The sequence below is a fragment of the Dermacentor silvarum genome, chromosome 2, assembly GCF_013339745.2.
Source record: "Dermacentor silvarum isolate Dsil-2018 chromosome 2, BIME_Dsil_1.4, whole genome shotgun sequence".
In the NCBI taxonomy this organism is placed as follows: Eukaryota; Metazoa; Arthropoda; class Arachnida; order Ixodida; family Ixodidae; genus Dermacentor; species Dermacentor silvarum.
The window spans coordinates 162255416-162269171 of record NC_051155.1 but is presented as its reverse complement, the minus strand read 5'-3'; the positions used below and the strand labels follow the sequence as shown (position 1 = coordinate 162269171).

At 47.3% G+C, this 13756-nt stretch overlaps 2 protein-coding genes across 15 annotated transcripts in view; both read right to left on the bottom strand.

The window, feature by feature from the left end:
* The window catches only part of LOC119441987 (phospholipid-transporting ATPase ID), a 161489-nt gene that overhangs the window by 60435 nt on the left and 87298 nt on the right, over positions 1-13756 (bottom strand). For 8 of the 14 annotated variants that reach the window (XM_049661776.1, XM_049661778.1, XM_049661781.1 and 5 more), the window contains one exon: positions 3663-3804. The exons of the other annotated variants lie outside the window; for them this stretch is intronic. In XM_049661776.1, coding sequence (XP_049517733.1) covers positions 3663-3804 — 142 coding nt within the window. The remainder of the gene's footprint in view (positions 1-3662; positions 3805-13756) is intronic. 14 annotated transcript variants of the gene reach the window in all.
* Positions 1-13756, bottom strand: part of LOC119440517 (phospholipid-transporting ATPase ID-like) — a 31319-nt gene that overhangs the window by 6497 nt on the left and 11066 nt on the right. The gene's annotated exons all lie outside the window — the stretch shown is intronic.

Here is a 13756-nt window from a genome sequence, read left to right as displayed (position 1 = left end):
TACTGCAGATATCAGTTGCAACTGTGTGACAGGTGTAAAAATAGTTGCAATATTGGCAATTTTGAAGTACAAGTTTACTTTAAACTGGCATATAACAAGTTGTGGCCAGGTAAATGTTGCAGTTGTTTGTTTTGAAGCATTAAAACTAAAGATGAAGCACTAGAGTCATGCTTGATTCACCATCGCAAACCTGTAAGGTATATATGTTTTTCAGTTTATTTGCTCATGAAGACACAGCTGATGACTAACATTTTAGCAGTGACTTTTGAATGTTGCAAGGTCCCAAAAAACAGTAAAAGGCAACATCATGCAGAATTTTAATATCATAACAAGATGCACTGGAATTTCAGATACAAGGCAGATACCTCAACAGACCTCCTAAACAGAATGTGAAGGCCCTTTATTCAAAAAAAGAAAAAAAAAAAAAAAAAAAAGGGCAGCAAGAACAGCGTTAAAGCAATGATAGATAAATTTCATCAAACTTACCTCTAGTGAACAAAATTTTTATATGCTACATGTGAGCAGTTACTTCACTGCAGCAAGGGTCAGATGACAAAAACTGGGCAATGCTTGTTATGAGCAGTGAATCTGTGGTGTTGATTTAGAGCACATTTGTTTGCTTACACTCAGTAATGCGACTACAATTAAACTTTCCGCAATGTTCTAAAAAAAAAAAAAAAAAAACTACGATCTTCTCCACACTGGTTTTAAGACTGGTTCACACCCATACTAGTAGTTCCAAATTTAAGTTCAGAAATATACATTAAGCAACAACATCCAGCTCTGATGTGTTGAACATGGCAATCTGTTTTTACAAGCAAAGTGAATGAATGTAAAGGGTACTGGCATGTGTATTGGCCATCATGAGCCAAGTAGTAGGCAATAAAAAATGGGTGAAAATGACAAGGAAAACATCATGCATACTATACCTGCATACAAATAGGCGTACACTATGCCTATATTACTATGCATACAGACAAGCTCGTGAAATGGGGAAGACATCCTTGCTCAAAGATAAGACAATGAAAGCTTATAGACTTACATAACTTTATTGTAAAGCATGTGCGTATCAAACACACCATGCAACAAAAGCGCTAGTTGTCAAACTGAAATAAAGAAGAATGCAGGTAAGGAAACCACGCTTCGCGTAGCGTGTGTACGCACCCGATGCGTACAAAAGGGAGAGATTGAAAAGTTAAAAAAGCGCGCGGAAATTCCAATCAAGGGCGTGCATGATGAAACCTTCGAGCCAGCCATCGTGCGCGCTAGCCGCCTAGCGCGAACCGCACTGCCCATTCAAATCGAGGCCACCAGAAGAACGAAAGAAAGCTGGGGTGAAGAATAGGGAAAGAAAAAAAAATATATGGAGGCCATGCCGTCAGTGTTCGGTCTACAGCGCTCTTCCCTCCTACGCGCTCGTTCCCGCCTGGCCGCGTGTAACGCCCCCATTCCGATCGGCGGCACCATCACCACCACCACCACCACCACCGTTGGCTTTGCGGTGAAAGGAATTGGGGAGAGAAAGGGTGGTTGGGCGAAGTGGGCAGCGGTGCGCATTAGTCCAGTTTCCGCACTTGCTAAAGCAAGGAACGGATGAAAGGAAGGAAGGAAGGGGGTGTCCCACGGTCCTCCGGAAGCAGCGGGAGACCGCGCTGGCTGGCAGGTGCGGTCCAAGGCCGCCGGCGGCGGCGGCACCCGAGGCAAGCTGTGCCTTACGGTATATCTTGTTCTTTGCTTTCTCTTCACCGCGAACATCTACACCTGCTCTTTTATTCACGCCCTCGCGGATACGAGGCCGAAGGCTCTTCCCCCTTCTTCCTCCCACCGGAGGCGGCGACAACGACGCGGGGTCGCGTGCGGCGCCCAAATCTGGGTCAGGAAGCGACGGTCCTGTCGTGCTCGGACGCCATCAGCTCGGCGGCGGCCGCGCGCTCCCCTCCCCATCCTTCCCCGAGGCGCCAACGCGAGCAGCCGCAGTGGTGAGGGGAGCGCAGAAGGAACGCGTGCACGCGCGCACACACACACACAGCTGACGGCAAACACGGCCCGGCACCACGGTCGTGAAAACGTTGGCGGGCGCGCAAGCGCATGCATATACTGACGTCGACTTTTGCAGGGCTCTCCCTATTCCTCCCCGTGGCAACGCGGCCCGGGGGATCGAAACGAGCTATAGACCAGCAGCCGCCCCCCCCCCCCCCTGGGAGGAGGAAAAGAGGTTGGCGGTGGTCGCCGTCGTCCAGCGGCGCTGTTTTTCTTTCAATCGCCCGCGTCGCGTCACGGCTGTGCACGCGAGAGGTCGCAACTGTCAACAACCAAGCGCGAACGCGCTGTTTATTATTGTTACCGGCCGCGAGCTCCGTACAGCGCGTATCACACAAGGAGGAAAAAAACACTCGGTATGTTTTATCGTTCCTTGTCAGCTCCGATTTGTATAGATAACGAAGGCGGCCGGTTTGTGCAGGGCTTGCAACTAATCGACGTGTATCCGTGAAATCGTCACGTCGGACATGTCTGTTTACCAGCCTGCCGAAAAGTAAAAAGTCAAATACGCTTGAGCAAACTAATGAGGTGCTAAGTGTGACGCACGCTAGTAGCGCGCCTTCCAGTGCCACAGTTAACGTCTATATAGTTGTCAACAAAGAGTCGCAGTGCAGTCTTTCGTTCTACTTCATACATACAGCTATAGCTGTATGTACGAAGTAGAACGAAAAGACTTTTTAGTAGCTATTTAGCAGACGTCTGCAGATATACAGCAAAAACAAACACCAACTCTGCAAGAAACTCTGGCCGAATATGCTAGCCGTAGGCGTTCGCTGTCGAACCATCGGTGCGCGTTTTTGGGCGCTACGTTCTGTTATGTATAGACAGCGCGGGAAAAGCACACAAATTGCGCTACACTTGCCCAAACAGATCTACCGCATTTATTTGTTTTTTTTAAATCTTTTTTTAAAGCATTTGCAGCACGCCCTGACACAGACGGATTCGCTGGCGCAAGATGCATGGCCGCTGATGTCGTGGCTCGTTTTCGAGAGTCACGCGCCAAGTGCGCACCCATTTTAAGTGGCTGAACACCTACTCCATCTAAAAGAGCAAGCGGGGCGTGTCCGACGCATCACAAAGGATCGGTCAGCATTTAGCGCCAATTAAGGAAACCAGCTGGTTTTGCGGATCCATCAACTGCACTGTGAAGTCAGCAGCTAGAGCTGCGCCCGTAACGCCCCTTCGCGGAAACAATAAACTTTCATTCATCTTTTATTTGTTATTAATTTTTTATCTCAAGATTTTGCTCGAATACATCTTCTTTGTAAATAAATCCTCGCTGTCTCCACTCACTGCAGTGGAGAAGGTCGCCGCATCGCAGGATGCGCAGTCCAACTTGCGAGGCGCTGAGGTCCACGACGTCAAACTGTGCCACTTGTATGATTCCCGTCACACGCAGTCACTGGAATTTTTAAGGTCATACCTTTCTAGAACTGAATGCAGGTGTCAAAGAGCATACCGGGTCCACACCTGCTATTTTTGCCATTGGTGCGTTTTCATGCCGTGACCATTACCAATTTACCACAATACAGTGAGTGAGGCTTCGTCAAAGTTATGTCTACGCGCAGCCTACCGAGTGCTGGAGAGCGTCAGTGCGCGTGTGCGTGTGCTTCTGCTGTTACCTGTGGGTCCGCGGAAGAAACGCGTGACATTGCTCTTGATCCTGGAAGCCGTCGAAGATCGGCGCCGGTCGGCGTCCGGCAGCATTTCGGACAGGCTGCCGTCGATGGAGACGATGCCATCACGCAGCTTGTCGTACTCGGACTTCACGAGGCGTGAAAAGAACAAACGAGGAATGGCTAGACACTTCGGGAAGCAGGGCCGTTGCGTCCCCACAGTTCACGACGTCAGCAAACACGGGTGTCACTCGGACCGCTGCTTACAAACAAAGCTGCCGTGGTGCTGTGCCTGTCTCGGCGACGAATTCTTTTCGAGTGCTTTCGCAGACGGAATCGACTCCCCGTCTTCCATGCTGCGGGTGTTTTTTTTTTTTTTTTTTTTTTCAAGCGTGCAGCGCGAGTAGGCAACGTGGCAGGATTCGAAGACATCTTAGCAGGCAACAAACTGCGTGAGGTGCCGGTACTTGGCCGAGCCCTGAGCGACAAGCCGGTGGTGCAGCGGTGAACTCGACTTCTCCTGGAACGGCGGCACCGTCTTCGTAGGTTGCACGTGGGACATGCACACACGCGACTGGTGACGCGAATGGCGCTGTGCAACCGATTGCGCTTTCTTTCTCGGCTTCAGACATGTGCAGATGCGCCACCCCGTAACGTCGGTCTTCAGAAGCTTGACATGCTTTAGTGCAACGTGACGGTCACCGAATGGTTCACTATTTCTTTCTATCATTTTTTCCCCCTCGGTCTCTCTTCGCAACATTCCAAAAGTGCACAGTATGCGCAGATGACAAGTGACTCGCCGGTTGCGGTGCTTTCCGGGAAGGTGCCGTTGTGCACTACTTGGACACATTGGTTCAAGCAAATAACGGGCTATCATGAAAGTGCTATCATGAAAGTGCCGAAATCTTTCGTTCACGCTCGAGCTCCGCCACGAAAATATCAGTCAATTGTGTGCGATGACAGCGGACTACGTTTTCGGACATGCTCCGCCAAATGACACTCTGCCGCCGAAAAAGTAAGCTGTGCGAGAAAGCCAACCCTCAGCGAACCCGCGGGCGAGTCGGGTATACATGCATCACGTCGCTACCATCCAGTCTTCTGCTCGCAAGTAGTAATTTTAATTTATTTTGAGTTTCATAAATTTATTTGCAGGATAAGTAACAGGGATAGTGAAGATGAATCCAAAGAAAAAAATGATCAGTATAACAAAAGCTAGGTTACGTCACACCAAACCTTGCTCAAACATACATCAAACAACACATTCTTGTATAGTCTTGTGATGGCCACCCTCACTGGCAACCAAGTACGTAAGAACGCCAGGCGTTACATTGTATTACTCACCATATGATTTAGCTTTGTCGTAGTGCTATTTCACATACAGAACCAGTGCAGGACACAGCACCTACCACCTTGACGCCTAAATTTTTTCTTGAACCTCAGAGGTGGCAATAACGCATGCTCCGAAAACTCTTTAGGCGGGCGTTCTTGCGATACGCTCCGCCGAAAACGCGACCACACGACCGTGACGTACAGTCACGATCGTCCGGAGATTAGAGATTGAAGTCCGGAGATTAGAGATACTGCAGAATTGCAGGCTGAAATCAAGTAGCACAACCTACGTGTGCCTGTCCAATCAATGTAATGCATTCGGATAAATCCACACTGCACAGCTGCGCTAGAAGAAATAAAAAAAAAGTTTTTGCTAATGGCGTACGTCTCTAGGCTTTTGCTCCTGACTGTGTACAGGCAGCCATAAAAGATAACACGTACAGGACGGCGTGCGATACTTGACAATTTATGTTAAGCACAACAGTTCTTCATTGTGAGCGGTGGTCGTTCCATCACGCTTAATTTCGTTGCACGAAACGTGCTGTCAGAAACAAACAAACCGCGACATCGACAGACTGTCACGGCTGCAAATTTATAATACCATGCGCGCACCCGAAGTCCCGCAAGAAGGGTAAGTAAGTCATAAAAACAAAACAGCGCCAACACATGTACAGCTGGATACCAAAGTTTACAGTTGTAATTTAATGAAACGCTGTTTTCCAATCTATGTCCCCAAGCTTTGCCGAACTGCGGATACCATTTTCCTGTAACCGCGCGCGCGCACGCGCGCACGCACGCACGCACGCACGCGCGCACGCACGCACACACGCACGCACGCACACACGCACACACGCACACACACACACACACACACACACACACACACACACACACACACACACACACACACACACACACACACACACACACACACACACACACACACACACACACACACAAGACGAGACAGAGAAGACACGGCGCTTCGTGTCTTCATCAGCGCCGTGTATTCGTTCTCCCTGTCGTCTTGCGTGTTCAGTTTGCGCTAGAAGTCACGTAGTATTGAGCGTAATTCCAACCTGTTTTGAGCGGTTAGTTGAACTCCACCACAAGACATTACGCGCCGTCCTAGAATAAAGGCTTTTCGCTTGCGATGCGATATATCACCTTGCCAAGGTACACGTCTAGCGAGACAACTTTGCGGATCAGGTGTGCGCAAAGAGAGGAGCACGAAGTAACTCGAAATGCGGATCGATAGAACCGTAATATAAGCAGTCCATATATCCATTACGAAAAACAATAAATAACAAATAAACCCCACCACGGGCGTTTCGTGGAAAAGTCGTCTGGCGCTATCGAGTTTCTTTTCCGCGGAAACACTCATCCCCACTTCTCGGTCGGATGTCTCAACCGCACGTATGTTGGCGGGAACGCGAGAGGAGGAGGAGGAGGAGGAGGAGGCGAGTCGGTCGGTGCAACGTCGGATCTGGAAATCAATCGGTCCCCCGCGCGCTGGAGACATTAGATTGATGTCCCGCCAGCGACCGCAAGGCGAGAGTTTTGTACACATCACTTGGGGTGAGAACATTTTCGCAACGGTTACACCCCGCGCAATTTTTACCACATCTTAGCGCTAATAAGCCACCCCGCTGCGCATGTCTACATGCGTGTACACCTGCCCCCACGACTACGTGTCTCGGAGAAGAATAAGGGGGAAAAAATCGAGCATATAATAAGCTACCTAAGTTACCGAGTAGTGCAAATTCTGACACGTACTTAAAGGGACACTAAAGAAAAAAAAATGATTTCTTCTGTATCGGTAAATTAACCTTCCACAATACGTCAAGACCGCGACAAGACGCTTGGTAAGTCAGAAAATTCGAAAAACACAACAGACGGGTGGCGCCACCGCCTTGAAGTTCTCGCAACAGTACACCGTGACGACACGAACTATGACAGCATCTGCTAGGGCCCAGTTAATTCTTTAGCGGTAAAAACATCGACTACATCGTGTTCTAAAGGAGCCCAAGACTGAATATGGGAAGTTTCGCGAACTTTTACTGAGCCAACGCGGCCCAAATACGAAAAAAATACATTGAAATCCGTGACGTCACACTGACGTAGCGGCGTTGGGGTTTCGGCGCGAATTTAAAAAGAAAAACATGAAGCTGAGCTTCATTCTCCTTTCTAATAATCGACCTATTATATAATACTTTGAAATCTGTGACGTCACGCTGACGTGCCGGCGTTGGAGTTTCGTCGCAAAATAAAAAGAAAAGAGAGGTTTTTTTTACTCTTTGCGGCGTCGGACATTTTTCGTCACGGCATAGTTTCGTCAAGGTCATGGAAAGGGCACCGCCAACATAAACACCAAAGGCTTTCAACTTAATAGATATCTCGAAACTGGTGCAGTCATGAAAATTCGTTCCAAATGGATACGCCTTGTGAACTCAACAGCTATAATTCGTAGATTGAAATATGTACCATAGGTAATTAACTAAAAAATCAGTAGCCCCTCCCCTGTCGAGAAAATGGGAGTAAGCGAAGCTTGTCGTGTGTTTCTTCGGTGTTCCTCCGAACGAATTGTACTGACGAGTACAACGTTGAACTCGAACCACAACCGGTCACACGCACTGCAGCTGGCTCCGAAATTTCGGTTGAGAAAATCGCGTTGAAAGCTGGCCGTCGCACCGGGGAAGTTGGCGCTAGCGTTTCCGAGGCGTGCACCACCGTTGTCGGGTTCCTGCAGGGCAAGACGACGCTGACGTTTGGCCTCAACATCGCGCTCCCGCAACTCGGGGTCCGGGGCTCTTCGCTGACGTTTCGCCTGGGCTTCGGAAGCCCTCACGCCCTTTCCCGAGCGACGAGCCCTTTCCCGAGCGCGTTCGTACTGGATGGATTTCCATAAAATCGCTTCAAAATTTAATCTGTCCGTTACGTAAGGCAATGAATGGCTCATACCCCCTTAAGCAATGGCTGATTCCCCCTTAAACGCGGCCCGCCCATTACGACGACAGAAGTGAAATACTACGCTGGAATGATTAGCGGCAACGGCAGCCAGCTGTGGAAGCAGACGACGCTTGAGCCAATGCTGATGATGATAATTTTGTGCGTACATGGACGCCACCGAAATCTGCGAGTTATAACTTATAACAAGCTTTTTAAGCGCAGCTTCATAGGTTCACAAGTTTCGGCGGTGGTAGTGGTGGTGTCACGCAGAAAAGTGGGCCGATCCTGGCGATGGTGCAGAAAGGGTCTAAGCTCAATGTCACATACCAGGGATAAAAAAGAAAGAGAGAACGAAAGAAAGAGAGAGAGAAAGACAAAAGAGATAGAAAGAGAGATAGAGAAAGAAAAAGAGAGAGAAAAAGAAAGAGAGAGAGAGAAAATCACCAGCCCTTCTCCTGTCGAGAAAATGGGGGTAAGCAAAGGTTGTCGTGAGTGTACCTGACCTACTCCTTTCCCTTTCCTTCTACTTTTGTTTCCCTCTTGTGCAACTTTTCCTTCCGTCGCGTTGTACGTTTCCTTCCCTCGATGCATACATTTAATAAACGTTTATGTTTTATTACCGTGACATGTCGTGAACTTTACGCTACCCTGACGAAGGTCAGATACACACACGACAAGCTTCGCTTACCCCCATTTTCTCGACAGGGGAAGGGCTGGTGAATTTTTTTCTTCCTCCTCCTCCTCGCTCGAAAAAATGAATTAGCCTAACTATGTTAATTATTCAATTGAGCATTTTGATTTCTCGTAGAAGTAAGGGCCACCTCATGGAGTAATTTAGATCAAGGGATAGAGTTTTGCTATCTGCCACGGTCAATTTTTAAAATTTGGTGCTGCTTAAAAAAAAAAAAGTTCTATATAGGTTTTGTAATGTATCAGCAAACGGCCACATTCGCAGACACAGTACTACGTGTTTACGTTTCTGAAACTTGGAACGTGCAAGGACAGTATTTCTCAAACTGCACATCGCGAGGCATTCCGTATAAGGCAGTCGAGTGTTTTCGCAAGAACCGATAAAGACACGTACGACTGACGAACACATCGTCCATCGAAACAGTGGCGAAATTCTCTCGCAGCCGGCCGGCGCTGTGCTGTTTTGAGACGCATAGTAAACTTTCCTCCATTAAAGGGCCGTACGCTCCATTCGATCAAGGCTGTCGTTCGGGCCATCGCGCTTCGAGAACTTCGCTTCAACTCTTATCTATCGATTTGATGCAGCCATTTAAAAGCCACTCAGGCTCTGGCTAGTTTGTTGCTTTGCCTGCTGTATTGAACGAAAAAAAAATGTATCGATATATCCTGTGCGCCACGGCACATACATGCATACGCGCTGTCACCAAGCCACTCAGAGTTCAAGATACGCGTAAGAGCCCGAACACGCATAGTTCACTATCTTATAGGAACGCGGGACGTTCTTAAATGAGGTTTCGGGGTTCTACGTCTCAAACCCACAATCTGCATGGCTATTAGAGACGCCGTACAGCGGAGACTCCGGATTAATTTTACAGCGAGAGCTGTTACCAGCACATAAACTCGCTTGGATCCCCGCCGTACTCACTGGTCGCGCCCACCGGCGTTCGTCGCAGGAATCCCAGAGTGCCTTGCGATAATATTATAAAGAAATAAGAGTCGCATGCAGTGCCTCACGAACATTCCCCCCTCCTCCGGACCCACGCGTATTGCCAGTTGAAGATTCTACGCCCCAGTCATGCCCCCGATGTTATAATAAAGAAAGAATATTTCGCATAGCTCTTTCGTTACCGTGGAAAAATATGCCACTTTTGTAGGTTCTGATAATTATTTTTGTAATAAATATTATAATGGTTACAGTGTCACGCTATATATAGTGGATATCAATACAAAGCTAAATAAACGTACTTTCCAAGGATATTACTTCGAAAAACAAATATTATAGCGTGTAAAGATTCATAATAATATTAAAAAAGAGTCACTTGAAAATTGCATAGAACATTTCAAATGTGGTGCTCATAACATAAAAGGAGAAAGAAGGAAAAAATAACCTGAAATATACAAAATGTTTGCAAATCGACTGTCTGTAAATGTCTGTCTGATATTAATTCCCGAACTTCGCGGAGAAATGCATCGGCGTTCCAGTTTCTTTTGTACCTCAATGCGTACAACGACGTTTTGTTAAGAAAGTCTGGAACGCCAATGCATTTCTTCGCGAAGTTCGGGAATTAATATCTCGAAAAACTTGTGTCATCCTGAGAATTCGTTCCAAGCGGATCCGCCTTGCGAATTCCGCGGCTAGAATTTGTAAACTGCAAAGTGGGTCATAAGGTAATTAGTTAAAAACTTAATTAGTGAATTTTTGTTATTTAGTCGATTACGCACTTCAATTTTGTGTGCAAGTAATGTCCGCCTCTTCGAGTAGACCAGCTCATGATGAACTAGAATTGTGCTTTTTGCCGCAGGCTACTTTAAAAAAGTTTTGAAACTGTTCGCTGAAACACCCGGTATAGGCAGCTGCATATACATATAGGGCGCTGCCGTACCGCACTTCCTGCTGCGTACTTTATTTACATTGTTGGTCGCCTTTGTGGGAAGTGCTCCTGTGTTAGACTGCAAGACGGTTTCGCCATAAACAGTCTTAGATGCACACGCTTCGAAAATTGCGCGGTAATGTTCCCATTCGGTCCGCTGCATCGAACCGAGTCAGATTTAACTGCTGCATATAAATGAACAATTTTAATTCTGACGGTTGCTGCAAGTAAATATTTGTTTCAATGACTCATCCTCTTAAAAAAGAAAGAAAGAAATAATAATAATAGTAATAATAATAAAACGAATAAAAGCATTGAATTCATAATTCCGTAACTAGAGACGTCCAAAGAGGACAAAATCGGTATGTCATACATATATAGTTCTGAAATTTATCGCTTATAGTGAACAGGACTATTCAAAAACTCATATAAACGCGACGTAAGCATTTTACAAAAACTATTAATACATTACATTTGTCCGCGCTATATACTCTAAAAGGTGCACGTTATGAACCCCAGGTGGTCAAAATTAATCCAGAGCCCTCCACTACGGCGTGCATCATAATCAGAACTGGTTTTGGCACGTAAAACCCCAGAAAGAAGAAGGTGCACGTTATGGATAGCGCCAATATTTGTTCTTGGTGCGGATTTACATATTTGCAAACGTCGTGCTTCAGGGTATTTATTTTTTTTCCTTATTTAGTTTCACCAATGAACACCAACATTTAAGAAAAAAAAGAAGAAAGAAAGAAAGAAAGAAAGAAAGAAAGAAAGAAGAAAGAAAGAAAGAAAGGGAGGAAAAGAAATACGGCCTTGTATCAAAAATTTGCATCCCACAATATGTGGAACTCTTCTTTCTTTCTTCTAAATGCAACAAATTTCATTCAAGTCGGTTTAGCTATTTCCCAGGGGAAGCTTTCGTGTGTTTCCCCTGTATTTGAACAGGGAAATCGTAGCCGGCCTCAAGCTAATGAAAGTCTTCTTAAGAAAACACTAGCTCTTCAATTCGGTAAAAAAAAAAAGTCGCAGTTTCGCCCGATAGGCGAAGCAACGATTGCGATAGCAAATTAGTACGATGCAAGGATATTAGTGTTATCAGCCGTATAAGCTTGCAAACATTCGCTTACTAACTAAATTAACAAGCACGGTGTCACGCCCGCACAGGTAAGCATGAACACATTCGCTCAATGACCGCGGAAACTCGCAGTCAAAACGCTGGAGTGAGGAATTACGGCAGCAGCAGCGAGCGAATTGACCTTCGTGCTGCCTCTCGCTTCAACGCGAACGTCGAAAGCACAGCGCATACGAAGCTACCGGCACTGGGCGTACTTTGTCCACACCACAGATCGTTTTGAAGATAAGGCCCGCGCGGGCGCGCACTTCGTCCATGGCGCAGGTCGCTGTCAAGATACGGCGCCCGCACGGTCGCACCATAAGCAGCAGCCGCAGGGGTAGAACGCCCCCACCCCCTCCCTCTCCTGCCCCTTGCCTCGCGCACGACATAAGACGCGAGATTGAGCCGCGATCATCGCCAGCCCTCGCAAGCTTGCACTCGCACATACAGCGTACCGCGCGCGGCGATAATGTTATCATGTTTTGAACTTTATACGGAACACCACGGCGACGGCAGAAATGCGCTTGGAGTGTCCATATAATTGATATCGTAATAAAAGGAAGAAGGAATGGAAAAAGGAAAGGAAGAACAAGTTATGCGCGCGCGCACACACATAATAGCGTTCACCGAGCAACCAAAGGCGGTCGCGGAGCACAATAAAAACTTGGAGGACGCTTAAGCTTCGCCTTTAAGAGTAGAAAGCGATAGCGTTATCAGGACCCGTTTGCATCGCATCGTTCGCATACGGCAAGTAGACTCCATTCACTGCAACACTGAACGTGGGAAAGCCAGCTTACAAAGACCAAGCTTACACCGATCCCCTTAAAGTCGGTTTCACTTTTAAACTGAAATGCAATTTAAGCGGTTTTATATTAAAATGTGAAGGCCCAAGCACATTTTTTAATTATTTTATTAATTGTTTGCTATTGCCCCGACGCGCGCAGGTCTGGTAGAAATGTGGAGTTTCCTCGTAGCAGAATTAGGTTTTTTTCGTACAATCAAATTACAATCCGACGGCGAATCCGACGCCGAATGGTAAAGTCGTACTTTACCATTTTTCTGACGGATTTCACTGTGAGAAATTCAATTTTAATTCACCAAAACCTTGCACCACGTGGAGGGGTCGATGTGGTTGGATGATTTTCTCCGCCACCCGCGATCACACGCCGGTTGCCGACGCCGGATTTTCTGCGACACGGGGCCCGTTATTATGTGACGGAATTTGACATCGAGAACAGTGGCCCATGCAGACAAGACATCCACGTGCACGCGCGCATTCACTCTACGAACAAGGCTCTCGCCCCCCCCCCCCCCCCCCCCCCGACATCTGGCCTCGACAGCCGTAAAGTACACTGAGCAAGAAAGGCTCGCCGCGTAAACACGGTTCCGCAGCACATCGCCGTCTTCGCGATGGCGGCAGGAACAGCTGGAGCTGCTTCCTTCCATGCGGCAAAAGATGGAAAAAGCCCGAGTCACGCGCGTGAGCGCGCTTCTCGATATGGCCGAAGCACGATCGGCAACGACGAACTGGCGACGAAGAGACGCGCACTAGGCGTCCTTTGCCTATGTATATATACGAGCATATACGTATACTACATACCACGCAGCGAGCGGAACGCTCGCTCAGGGGACACTTGCGCTTGGACAATTATTATATACGAGATACCCTCGCACCTTCATCCTTCATCTTTCTCTGCGAGACGATCACGACACGCCGACGACACTAACCATGGTGACTAAGAAGTTAAGCATCTCAAAGCAACAGCGATACCTGTAAGAAACGAGCATCAGTTACAGGCTACGAGAGACGTTGCGATCCTAAGCGTACGTAATTCAACTGCCCCCGGCCGTCCTATTTTACGTGTCCCTTCTTTTGTACGTGGTTGTTGCGAGCTGTCCTAAATAACTAGTAAAATGAACCAACTATTCCAAACCAACGCTTTAATTGTCATTCGACATTCCATCCCAGCATAACGCACACACAAAGAAGAACCCCGGCGATTGAGCTAGATAAAGTGTTTCCAATCAGAACTAAGAGGATTGTCATGATAAGAGTCATGATAGTATTTGCTGACCAAACTTCGGAGCACGGGCACTCACCAGTATTTACGTGACAATCGGCAACATGACGACTGGTTATTGCAGCG